Below are 13,013 nucleotides of genomic sequence, written 5' to 3' on the forward strand. Positions count from 1 at the left end.
TTGCCTAGCATGTGTGAGGCACTGCATTCAATTCTCAGTACTACATTAAAATAATTAAATAAAATAAAGATCCATAGACATCTAAAGAAAGTTTAAAAAAAAAAGAGTGGGAGAGTAATCAAATGCTTTGAGAGTTTTAACATATACAATGAATTTGTAAAAAGTTTGTTAAGAGTGAGGCACTATGATGTATATCTGTAATTCCAGGGGCTCCAGACACTGAGACAGGAGAACTGCAAGTTCAAAAGCCAGCCTCAGCAACTTAGCTAGACTCTGTCTCAAAATAAAAAATAAAATGGGGTGAGATGTGACTTAGTGGTAAAGCACCTCTGGGTACAATCCCAAGAAAGAAAGAAAGAAAGGAAGGAAGGAAGGAAGGAAGGAAGGAAGGAAGGAAGGAAGAAAATGGGGACAGTGGTGCACACCTCACAGCAGCTTGGGAGTCTGAGGCAGGAGGTTCATAAGTTCAAAGCCAGCCTCAGCAACTTAGTGAGGCCCTGTCTCTAAATAAAAAATATATCTGGGGATAGCTCAGTGGTTAAGCATCCCTAGGTTCAATCCCCAGTACAAAAATAATAATAACAATAATAAATAAAATAAATAAATAGAAAGGGCTGGGGATGTGGCTCAGTGGTTAAGCACTTCTAGGCTCAATCCCTGGTACCAAAATACCCCAAAATTTATTAAGATCCTGGTAAATAAACTCACATTGCAAATAATCAAACTTACAGAAGTGTTGCAGCTTATCCTTGGTCTTTGAGAGTTCTGTTGAGAGCACAGAAATCAATAGAGGGACTTGCAGTTGAACAGGACAATAGCTATTCACTGACTAATCAGGGCATAGTTACCAGGCAGCCACTGCCTATCAGACAATTTTCCAAACTAAACTCCTACCCGCCTATGGAAACAGGGGTTTTAATTCTTCTCCAGAGTTCTGTAAGAATTATATACTAGTCCTTAACTCCAGGCCTAGATGGTTCCATTATCCATCCCCTGTGTTAGAAACTAGGCTGTGTCCTTCCCAGATTCAAGGTTGGCGGGAGGTAGAGCAGATACTGAAGATATCCAAGGGCCTGAGGATGTCCCCTGTCATTCTAGTCACCTGGACATACCTGTGACAGCTGGGTTTGGGATCACCTGGGGAGTCTCTTCAAAGAGTGTTCTTTATTAAGAAAGAAAAGAGGGCTGCTGAGTCAGTGGCAAGAACTTGAACTTAAAACCTGGGTTCTGGGCTAGGGCTGTACCTCAGTGGTAAAGCACTTGCCTCCCATGTGTGGGGCACTGGGTTCCATCCTTGGCACCACATAAACATGAAGATACTATGTGTCCATCTACAACTAAAAAAAAAAAATATTTCAACACTGACAGATGACAATAGAAGGCTTCCTTTGTTCAGCTGAGTGTGCCTCCCCCACCAAAGTCTCAAAATACTAAAATAGAATCTTTGCACTGGAAGAGACCTGTGTCTGTGTAACTATCCCTCAGTTTTGCTACCTTTAAAATTGTCCCTTTTAATATGAAGCTAAGTCCTGGGTACAGCCAAAATGTTTTGTGTTGCCTCTTTGTATCCCAACAGCCTGAGATTGTTCTGAGTTCTGTGGGTATGGCTGGTAAAAGTACCCACTGTGACCAACAGCTCTTTCCTAACCCTGCCCTGCTCTCCTGCTGTTTCTCACGAATAAAACATAATCACATGACATCTTGTACTTTTCCCTCTATTTAGCTTCTGCTGAGAGCTTCCTTCTTTGCACAAAGAAATGTCCACAGTAAGTGGTTAGCAATGGTGAAAGGGACGAAGAAGCTCCTGAATTTGCTATTATTGCAGGATGGGGCTATGGGATGGCAGACACAGGTAAAGGATTCTGGGTGCATAAAGTAATCTACTTCCTTCTTTAACAAGCTTTTTACTTTTCAGGACAAATTTCCACTATTTCTTTTTCTGGGGAATGAGTGACTATGTTTCCTGTGGGTCAAGAAGTAAGCAGGGAAAAAAAGAAAGAAAAGGAGAAAGAAAAAGAGAGAGCTATTCCAAATGTTTTTATTCACTTTTCAGAAAATACAAACTGGCCCATTTGAATATTTGAACTTTGAGTAAATTGAACATGAATCTTGTTTTTTTTTTTTTTTTTTTTTTTTTTTGTAGAACAATGTGAATCACTCTGAAGATCAGGTGCATTGAGAGCACTGAAGGCCAGTCTGGATAGAGCTGAAACATCGACATGCCCATCCTGAGATGTGGAGGAGACTTGGGCTGCTCTAACCAGGTCAGGCCATCTCCAGTTGCTGATATTTGGCTCTAAACTGACTGCTTGGCACATGCAGTTGTTCCCATAGCGTAATTATTCCAATGCCAACTTGGGTTATGAAATATTTACCAGAAATTTATCATATTGTGACAAAAGATCTGGACAGGTCCAGAGGGCTTTTTAAATGCTACTTTCCTAATCCCACCTTTTAGAATAATCAGGTAGAAAACAAAGTTACTAGGGAGATTTTCAATGGGTCTGGTCTATTATTTGAGGAACCCAATAAGAGAATAAGGAAAACCCACAGACATGGATTACAAAGCCAACTAACAAACTGTTAAGAAAAATAAATCCTTTTCATTTAATTTGCCTCATATGCCTTGCTAACCTTGAAGAATAGTTTGGACTTAGAATTCTCAAACTGCACAGAATTCCACAACAGAAAGTGATAGGATAAGCCGAGCTGGCTCTCAACCTGGCCTCTATCCCTTTCACCCCCTACCCTAGTGCTGCCTACCTTGGCAAGGTTCTCATGTGGATATTGTAGCTCTTATTTAGGTTCCAGTCACACCCCCTACAAATTGTCATCTCCTTGTGTCTGGTGAGGTGTGCATTGGGGTGCATTATCCTTTTGGGAGAATAGACATTGAGAAGATCACAGTCTCTGAAAGTTATTTGGGGGGACATTTTGGCAAGACATTATGGAATTCCAGACTCCTAACCTAGAAGGGAGTGAACACAGATTCAGAATGGACACATCTCATTGGTCCCATGAATGATGTCATCTGTCAGAACACAGAGAGGGTCTAAAACTAGAGGCTTAAAGTAGGGACTTCTTTTGTCTGGGCCCACATGTGTTAAGGTCTGTAAACAAGTCAGGATGGCGCCTGGCAAAATGCCAGAATGTTAGAGTTCTAAACAAGTCTGGATGGTGCCTGGCAAAATGCCAGAGGGAGTGGTTTGTGAAGTAACAAAAGCGAACTATTAAGTGTGGAGATTCCTTATTGGTTGACTGATGTATCTAGTTTATGCTAATTAAGATAAGCTGTGTAAAATGTATAAATACCTCTGTTGTCCTACAATAAACGGCTTCCACTCCTGCTGTATCAACGTACCCAAGTTATTTGTCATCCATTCTGCAAAGTAAACAGACAGAACAAAATCCTTATTATATTGCACATCTGTTACCTGAAAGACAGCAGTCCTTTAAATATCTTCTATTGATGATTTATGCAACAAGTTCAATGAACAAATCCCTGTTGAAAACCCCCTTGAACCTGGTACTGCTGGGGAAATGGCAGTAAAGTAGATAGACATGGCCCTGTCCTCAGGGAGCATCCTAGCATGGATATGATGAAAGCACAGGGCGGGAGAGGGCCTGATGTGGGGCTAGCCTGGTAAACCTTCTGGACACTTGAAGAAAATGGGAATTAGCTAAGTGGGAGAAAGGATGGGGAGTGTTCTGGGCAGGAATATTCTCAGGCTCTGACAGTGGAGGATGGTGGGAATAGAGAGAAAGGAGGGAGGGTGATCAGAGAGGAGATAAGGACTTAAGCAGGGAGGGGCTAGGTCCCAGAGGGCCTTTAAGGTCATGGTAAGAACACTGTATCCCAAAGGAAGCATAAACCAATGAAGTGTTTCAACTGGGAGGTGGCATGCAGGATTGCACTTTCAAAGACCAATATGGTCAATGGATAATGGACCACAGGGACAAGTATCAACCAGCAGAGAGGTGGTTTCAGTGGACTAAGTGACAGATTTCTGATAGTAGTGGAGTGGAAAGAAGAAGATAAATGTAAAGTTTTTCTTGGGAGTTAGAATTGAGAGGACTTGATGATCTTATGCAGGAGTGAGGAAGAGTCCAGGAAAGGAAGGCTTTATCTTTCCCTTAGTAATACTTATGACTGAGTAATTATTTGAGCAACTATTTGCTTAATGTCTGCCTTCCCCACAACATTATAAGCAACCCAAGGAAACTCATCTGAAAATCCTTACCCCTCGGGTACATGCTCTAGCAGTGTGTGGCCTATAGCAGTGTTTAAAACTATTTTTGCTAAATTATACTTTGGGATCTGAACCACTGTTTTTATGTCAGTATTATTCATTGATTTGAAATAGAATGAAGTTTTGGAGAGGGAAGATTTTGTGTTGACCCTGCTGAGGGGTAGCACCCATTTCAATGTAGAAATGTCCTGGAAATGCTCTGTCCTGAGCACAGAGAAGGCAACCCAAGCCATGGAGCATATTAAGAAGCCAAGCTAGAATGCCAGTAGGAAGAGGCCCTTGGAGAGCATCCTAGAAAGTAACAATTAAAAGCTGTGCAGAGGAGAAGCAGCCAACCCAGGAGACAGGGAAACAGTGGCTAATGTCTACATTGGAGGAAAACCAGAAGAAAATCGAATCCCAACTTTTAAGGGAAGAAGTTTTAAGAAGATCAAAGCACAAAATTATAATTAATTTTCAAGATGTTGTCTTAAATATTAGAATAGAGCATCATTTCATTCCATACAAGAATAAGTATTTCAGTGGGCTGAGCAGAAAAGATTGGCTTAATAGACAAAGAAAATCTGAAGAAAGCTGAAAGAAAAAAGATTGATCATTTCAAAGTTACTTCCCTAATGAGGAGGGCACAGAAAAGTAGAAATATAACTACTGAACACTTCAGGTTTACCTTTATTATGTAAAGAATAAGGCAGGGGGACCTTCATTGCCATGCCAGTTCTGGTTTGCTTGTTTGGAAAATTTGGCTGCCGGCTCTTCAATCCTGATAAACAGCTTAGTTTCATTTGGATGATGCAACTATAGTATGAGTGACTCCATTTGGATTTTTAGTCTCATCTGTTGCAGCCTCGTTCTAAAATAATGACCTCCTGTCAATGCTTCTGAGAACTCAAGCAATGGAAGGAATGGATAACCAGTTTTTCTATAGCAGTGGGGAAAGAAAAAAAAATTAAGGTGAAAGTAGAAAGGAGAGAAATGGACTTAGCAAATATGAGGAGTTCATTCATTAGTTGATCAAATTAACCAGCTGACCTCTTTACAAATTTTATTTAGAGAACATGAGATAAATTATTTATTTATTTATTTATTTATTTTATTTTGGGGGTGCTGGGAATTGAATCATATACTTGTGCCAGCTCAACATGTGTTCTATCACTAAGCTACACCCACAACTCTGAAGTTGAAGAGGACAAGTATGACCTTAGTTAAGCCCATGATGAGCACACTCAGGGCAAGGAGAGGGCTCCAAAGTGGAAAGGAAATCTGAAGGTAAAACTGTTTATTACATCACTTTGCTTTAGTTCAGCCTAATCCTTGCCTTCAAAAAAGTCAAAGGACTTACTCTCAGGACCTAGTCAACCAAGAATTGCCACCTCTCACAGACCTTGTCCATCTCTCTCCTTATAAAGAAGCTATCCAGTGGGGAGAACAAAGCATCCATTAATTGATCAAATTAACCAGCTGACCTCTTCACAAATTTTATTTAAAACAATAACAAAAACAATATTAAAAACAATAACAAAAACTTTTGTCAGCTGACAAATAGAAATGAATAGTTCAGTTCATTTTTTACTCTGGGATGAGACTGGTCTTTCTTGCCCCTTATCTAGTTACAGGGATAAACCAACAAAACCATTTGTGTGAGATGCTTAAAATCTTAAGGTCAGTGATAAAAATACAGGATGACACTTCCTCTCCTAAGGGTTTATATGTTAATCATTAACACACAGGGCTATTTGCCACTGCAGGGTTGTACATTCAGCCCATTGCTGAGAAGACCCTCTGTGGAAAATGGAATGATAATGTACAGATTCTCTTCCTGATCTCAACATTTCTAAAATTACTTGATCAGAAAAAGTTGTCACAAAAAAATGCCTATCCAATCCCTTAGGACAGAAAAACAGAACCTCAAATCACCCAGATCTCTGAATCTCAAACTGGCCTCCTACTGATCTTGGATCCTGACAGTCCTGTAGTCTGGAACCTTCACACTGCACTGCTTTTCCTACTGTTAGCCAGTTCTTAGCTCCTTGCTTCCTAACGGTTGCATCTATCTCGTCTAAGAGTACAAGAAGAGTCCCCTCTTTCCTGCATGCACTTTGTCCCACCATTTCCACCACTTTACAATCACCCCTGCCATAGAACTGCTAGCTCAGAAGAGGCTAAAGTTGACTTGAATGGAAATCTGAGCTCAAGTGTGCAGAAAGCCAAATTTCAGCCCTTAAGCAGCATCTCCGTGGCACATAGACTCTCAGTGAAAGGGTGTTAGTTCAGAAATTAGGCAAAAATAAAAGAATTATGAAAAAATAGAAACCTCTCTCTGCTTCCTGGCTGTCATAAACTGAGCAGCTTTCTTCCACTACACCCATGTGCCATGATGTTCTGCCTTATTACCTCAGGCCCAGAGTTATGGAGTCAGCCACCTTTGGACTGAACCTCTAAAATCAGACATTTCTTATGTTTGTATGTTACATGATATATTTGCAAACTCTAATTGTTCCAATTAATGCAGAATTCACAGGAGTTGGAAAAAAGTGTAACTACAGAACTTTTTAAAAGATGCTGCTGGGCTGGGAATATAGTTTAGTTGGTTGAGCGCTTGCCTCACAAGCACAAGGCTGCTGCTGAACTTGACCTAAATTTGGATTCTTCAGAGCTTTTCCTTTAGGATCTACTAATAAGTCAGATAAAGATCTTACTTTCAAGAGCATTATAAGAATATATAAAGGTTTTAAAGAAAAAATACTATCTGAAAGATAACATTTTACTTACTGGACTGTTTTATGACATTTTATTTGTTTTACATTAAATGTATGACATTAAAATTTTATTGAAAAAAATATTTTTATCACATAATCACGTATTTTAAACTGTTTCTTGGCATCTATAATTAATTTTTAAGCAGATTTTGCAAGTGAAAATCAGTATTATTGAGTATTACATATTCTTTATTTTTAATTTTTTTAATATTTATTTTTTAGTTATAGGTGGACACAGTTTTTTCTTTTTATTTTATTTTTTAATGTGGTGCTGAGGATAGAACCTAGTGCCTCATGCATGCTAGTCAAGCGCTTTGTCTGTAAGCCACAACCCCAGCCCTGAGTTTTACATATTCTAACAGCCCCAGTGACAGCTTTTTAAATAGGACCCAAACAACCAAGTTGTCATTTATAATTTAGAAGAGTTAAAGTTTACTTTTGTGATAGCTTATTTGTATTTTCTAATTTTTATCACTATATTTTGAATCTAGAGATTTAGACATCATTTGGTATACTGGTACTGTAGCCAATTGTTAATGTTTTAATATACTGCAACCATTACAGTGCCATCAAACTTATATAATTTTATTTTTTATAATTTTAACTTAAAATACTGATTTATAGTTCTTCCTCACAGAAAAACATATGCCTAAGGCTTTTCATCTTTTCTAATTGTTTATTCATTTTAGATTACCTTTTCCGAAAGAGTCTTAAAGTTAGAAATTTTCCAAGTTCTTGTTCAAAGAACTTTTCTTGCTGTGTGCAGTGAAATTTACCTGTAATCCCAGCGACTTGAGAGACTGAGACAGGAGGATCACAAGTTCAAAGCCACCTCAGCCACTTAGCAAGGCCCTAAGCAATTTAGCAAGCCTCTATCTCAAAAAATAAAAAGGGCTGAGGATGTGGCTCAGTGGTTAAGCACCCCAGGTTCAATCCTCAGTACCAAAACAAAAACAACAACAAAAAAGACTTTACTCCCCTTGAACTATTTGAGAGTAAATTGTTAATATGCAGCATTACCCCTGATTACTTGTAGTATATAATTCTTACAAATCAGAATATTCTATATATCCACAATATAACCTTCATGATCAAAAATTAACATTAATACATTCTATCATTTAATCCTTTTCATTAAGCTTCATTTCCTTTCATTTTTACCAATCTTTTCTATGCAGGTAAGTTTTTCTGGATGTCATAAACCCTTTCTATGAATCATTACAATCTAGCAGAGGGCCCCTTAATTATAATTCTGCAATTAATTCATTCAATAAAGACCCAATAAATCTATCCCTGAAATTCATTCATTCAACAATATTTAGTAAGTTTCTTTTATTTTCTAACATTGCACCAAGCACTGAAATACAGATGTGAATTAAACATGATCTTTACATCAAAGAACTTCTGGGTTGGTGATCAGAAAAATGAAATCCATTCTGGAGAACTAAAACTTTTCTGGAATATTAAGATGATTATGCATGGGTATGCTTTGTAGATAAGTGCCATTTTCTGATTATCTATTTTTGAAATCAAGATTCTCTGTCCAAATACATCTGTGCACACATAGGACTTTAGATGATTACACTATTAGAACTTAAACTGGTCTCAAGGAAAGGGTTTTTGCAATTCATTCCTTCTTGGGTTTGTTTCTGAGGTATTTCTTTGTAGTGAAGAACTTATCCAATAATTTAAGCATATTCTCCATTTTTGAGAGTCAAAGGGCACATCAGAAAATAAACAGAGTACTGTGTCTGAGAATTTTTGTTCCCCTTCATTTTGATGGCATTGCAAACCTTGCTTAAAGAGCCATGAGCTTAATTATTCTGTAGAATTCATATTGGAAAAACAACTTTATAAGCTGAGTTTTGACATTTTCTATTTTGTTGACTAATTTTGCCATCCAAAAATTGTTTTATAGTTTAATATCTGGGCTCTTAACTAAATATACTTGGTGCTTGAAACTGAGGTACACAGTCAGAGTCACAAGTTCAAGATGTTTTACCACATCTTTAATGTTTTACCACATCTAATTCTGTCCTCAAAGTTTTGACTATGATTCTAACCTGTCGTCTTCATATTATCAGCCTTAGTAAATTCCCAGTAGATAAAAGTAGCTCAGATACAGGTGTGAATTAAACATGATCTTTACTTCAAAGAACTTCTGGGTTGGTGAGTTCAAAATCAAGTTATCTTGGCTATAATAAGTATTGAATCATCATTTCATTCTTTCATCCAACATTTATTGGGGCTTTCTGAGGGACAGGCATTCTTCTAGATATTGAGAATACATCAATGAAGAAAACAATGAAGTTGATATTTTAGTGAAGTTTACATTCACTTAATCAAAAGTCCCAAATAACCAATTTTGAGAATGAACTCCATTTTTATGGTAAGGGAGATAAATGACAAGAATCTACATTATTGGAAAGTTTCAGCATAGTATGGTTAAAGAGTCACTGGATTTGTAGTCCGGAGATAGATTTGTAATCCTAATTGTTCAAATACTCCTTGCTATTTTTTTTAATTCCGACTTAACTCATCTATTATGAAGTGGCATTAAATTTCATAATTTCAAAAGTCCCTTATGAATTGAATGATCAGTCTGATTTTCTATTACATGAAACAAACATTTACTTAAATAAGGTAAATGTATATTCAATGAAAGGTACAGATTTTTTAAAATTAAAAGATGTGTAGGAGTCATGCTAAATTTCTATGCCTTCAGGTATGAGAGATGGTAGTAAGTGAGCATGGGCTGCAGGTCTCACCTGGAGCCCTCCAGGGGTGGACTTCCAGGAAGATAGGCAGAAAGATCTGTGAAGGGTCCAGAATTGGAAGCTGCCTGGGGCTCCAGCTAGAAGGGTGCCCCAGGGCAACTTTGTCTCAGAGTGCATCTCTAACTTCAGCTTTTTCCTCCACAGAACTTATAATGCCTAGGGCTGGAGGGAGCCTAAGTCAGCTTGTAGGCATGCATACACAAGCAGCACAGATGTGTGTACATGCACATAATGGCACAAGCTACAGGTCACATTAATAGCTATGAAACTGGACCTTGGTGTCCAAATGTTTTTTTTTCCCCCTACCTCGTTTATAATGAGAAAAAGGTATTTAAGTTAGGAATGCTCCACTCTATAATGAGGCAATGTTTTTTCAAGGGTGCATGGGTCTTATTCACTGTATAGATTGAAAGTGACCCTGATGTAGATGTGGGCAGGGAGTAAGAAGTAGGAGGCACAGACATCTGACATGTTTTAAGGAAGAGAAGTATTAAGCATTTCAAAGATTGATTTCCTCTGACTTAGAAATGTGTCAGGACAGACACATTTGTGTCAAAGCCAGTATCAGCAGAGATCTCCTTTAGGAGGTCAGGAGGGAAGCCAGATTTCAGAGTGGAGGGTCCTGAAGTGAAAGCAGCTAGTGTGGCCCTTGGAGGGCTATGTCCTTGGAAGGGAAGAGAGGAAGGAGAAAGGGTTGCTGTGGAGACTGGGGCCAAGGGAAGAGTTTCCAAGATGAGCACAAACCAGGTGAACTGTTCAAGGTAGTAAAATCAACAGATTTCTACACTAAAGTACCATTTTTATTACCAGGCAGATTCCTTCTCTAGTGAATCACAAGTTTTCATGAGATAGTGTTTTCCCCTAAATGGGACTTGTTTTCTATATTTTAGGATATTTTATAGGGTCCCAGGCTGTCTTTCCTTGTTCTCTTTTCCTTCCTTTATGTATTGTAACAAGCTCTGCCAAGAAAGGCTGAGCTACAGAGTGCTTCAGCACTTAGCATTGAATGAGGACTCTATCAGGGAATAGGCGGGCTCACCCCACCTCTCCTTGGTCTCTAAGCGAAAGCTGCTAAGGAACTGGCCCGGTCACTGTTCCCAGAAGCCTGGCAGGAGCTTCTCTCAGTCACCAGAGAGGGGGTAGAATTTTGTTTTGTTTCCTGATCTAGTTATTTTTTTTTTTTTAACTGGGGATTGAGATGAATCTGGGAACCCAACCTCTTCAAAAAAGTGAATCTGGTTTGGTCAGATAATGGTGAATTTCAATAACCCCCTTGCCGTTTGACTTTCTCATAGTCTACAGAAAACTGCAACCTACAATGCATACACAGCAATGATATGATCAATAACAGGGGATTACAATAAAGACTGAAAAACAAACTATAAAACTTTGGCTCATAACACGACTAAAGAGTCTGTCCACAGTGGATGGTCACTTCTTTCAAGAAGTCCTTAGAGTCTAGGTATATTTCAAATGCAAGATAATGGGGAATGTTATTGATGTGAACCAAGCTCAGAGTTTCTCCCAACTGTTAACCCAACCTGATCCTTAGAAAAATCTTTCAGAAAAATAAGCATTTATCCTAAGAAAAATTATCTTGACCTCACTTTCTAAACCATATGGCCTTTCCTCACTCTTCTGATAGAAATAGAAAAGAGTCCTTGGAGCCCAAGTAAAGGAATTTTGTTAGTAGTACCAAGAAAGCATTGCATTACCCAATTGTCTAGCTGGGAGAAAGAAAAAAAAATCTCTTTCTCTGAAAGAGAGAGAGTTAGGATCAAAACTCCTTTGCTTCTGGTCTTTTTATGTCCTCTTTATTTCTATGTAGTATCCCAACATGCAGATCCTTCTCTCTCTCTCTCTCTCTCTCTCTCTCACACACACACACACACACACACACACACACACACACACACGTGCACAATGAAGATGCACCTCAGAACATCCTCTTCATCATTACATAATCTGGCTTCATAAAGAGCAGGTATACTAAAGTGTCTCTTTCTGGACCTTCCTCAGTTTTGCTGTTATAATAATAAAAACAACAGTAGCAACTGTTTTCTTTCATGACAAAAGAAATAGAGATCAAAAGAAAACCAAAGTTAATATTAATTGAACTATATGAAAGATGAGTATTATGGATTTTCTAGAATATATTCAGTAAAATCACTGAAGTAGAAACAAATTCATGAAGATAGAAAAAAATAAAAATGAATTTGTTTTATTTTTCTTGCAAAATAAAACAAATTTTTTCAATAGACATTTTTTAATTTGACATAGAAATGCAAATAATGCCAGTAGGAGTTTGATATCATGACTACTTAAAATAAAGCAAACAAATAAGAAAGAAGAATTGGGAGGGTTCCGCTTATAATAAAAATCTTTGGAAATGTCATTATCCTCCAACACAAACTTTTTGAGATGTTTTGACTATCATCAAGTAAAGAGGCAGAACTAGGCTTGATTACATCATTCCACTGGAACAGAGTTGTCTTGACTAGAAATTGTCATAGAAATTTGTCATTTATATTTAGAAATATAAATAACTTGTCTGGCAAGACTAAGCATAGTTTTCCAAATTTTCATGAAATATACAGAGGGGTGATTTATTAATTAGTTTATGCTTTTTAAGTCAGTGTTTGCCATATTAATAAAAATTCTTTTTAGATTAAAAAGAAAAAAGAAAAAAAGAAAAACAAAGGCTTCAGTTGTTGAGGAAAAGGAAACACTGGGAATTGAACTTCTCTGGTAGAGTCTCAAGCCCTTGAGCTTCCGGGAGTGTAGCTGTTCATCTCATCCATTTATCCATCTAGGGCCCCCCATTTTGAGGGGTTTTTTTGTTGTTTTGTTTTTGATCATGCACTTTTCTTCAGAGACCAGGGAAGCTATTCCTTGAGCGCATCTGTTTCATTGACATAACATTTTCCAGATTCCAAAGCAGTTCCTCACAACTTTCTTTTTATTTCTTTAACTTTCAAGATCCCCAACCTCTTTGAGGAACAGAATTCCTTTCTAATGTGACACGTTTAGTGAACCCTCCCCTGATAAACTTGGTTTTTTTGTGTGTGTGTTTATTAGTGGGAAAATCTCAACCCAACAAATCTTAATATGTAAAAATCATGAATTCAATAATTTTAAATGAATTTTTTATTTTATTGTTTATAATATATAACCATGCACAGAATAACAATGTTTTGTTTAACCGTGGACTGCATATGTGATGATGGTCC

At 37.7% G+C, this 13,013-nt stretch overlaps 1 protein-coding gene across 1 annotated transcript in view; it reads right to left on the reverse strand.

The window, feature by feature from the left end:
- The window catches only part of LOC120885406 (uncharacterized), a 53,275-nt gene that overhangs the window by 20,494 nt on the left and 19,768 nt on the right, over nt 1-13,013 (reverse strand). The window contains exon 3 of the mRNA XM_078021955.1: nt 3,313-3,382. Within this exon, the coding sequence (XP_077878081.1) occupies nt 3,374-3,382 (9 nt within the window). The 3' untranslated portion in view covers nt 3,313-3,373. The remainder of the gene's footprint in view (nt 1-3,312; nt 3,383-13,013) is intronic.

Source organism: Ictidomys tridecemlineatus, chromosome 1 (assembly GCF_052094955.1).
Source record: "Ictidomys tridecemlineatus isolate mIctTri1 chromosome 1, mIctTri1.hap1, whole genome shotgun sequence".
Taxonomy (NCBI): Eukaryota; Metazoa; Chordata; class Mammalia; order Rodentia; family Sciuridae; genus Ictidomys; species Ictidomys tridecemlineatus.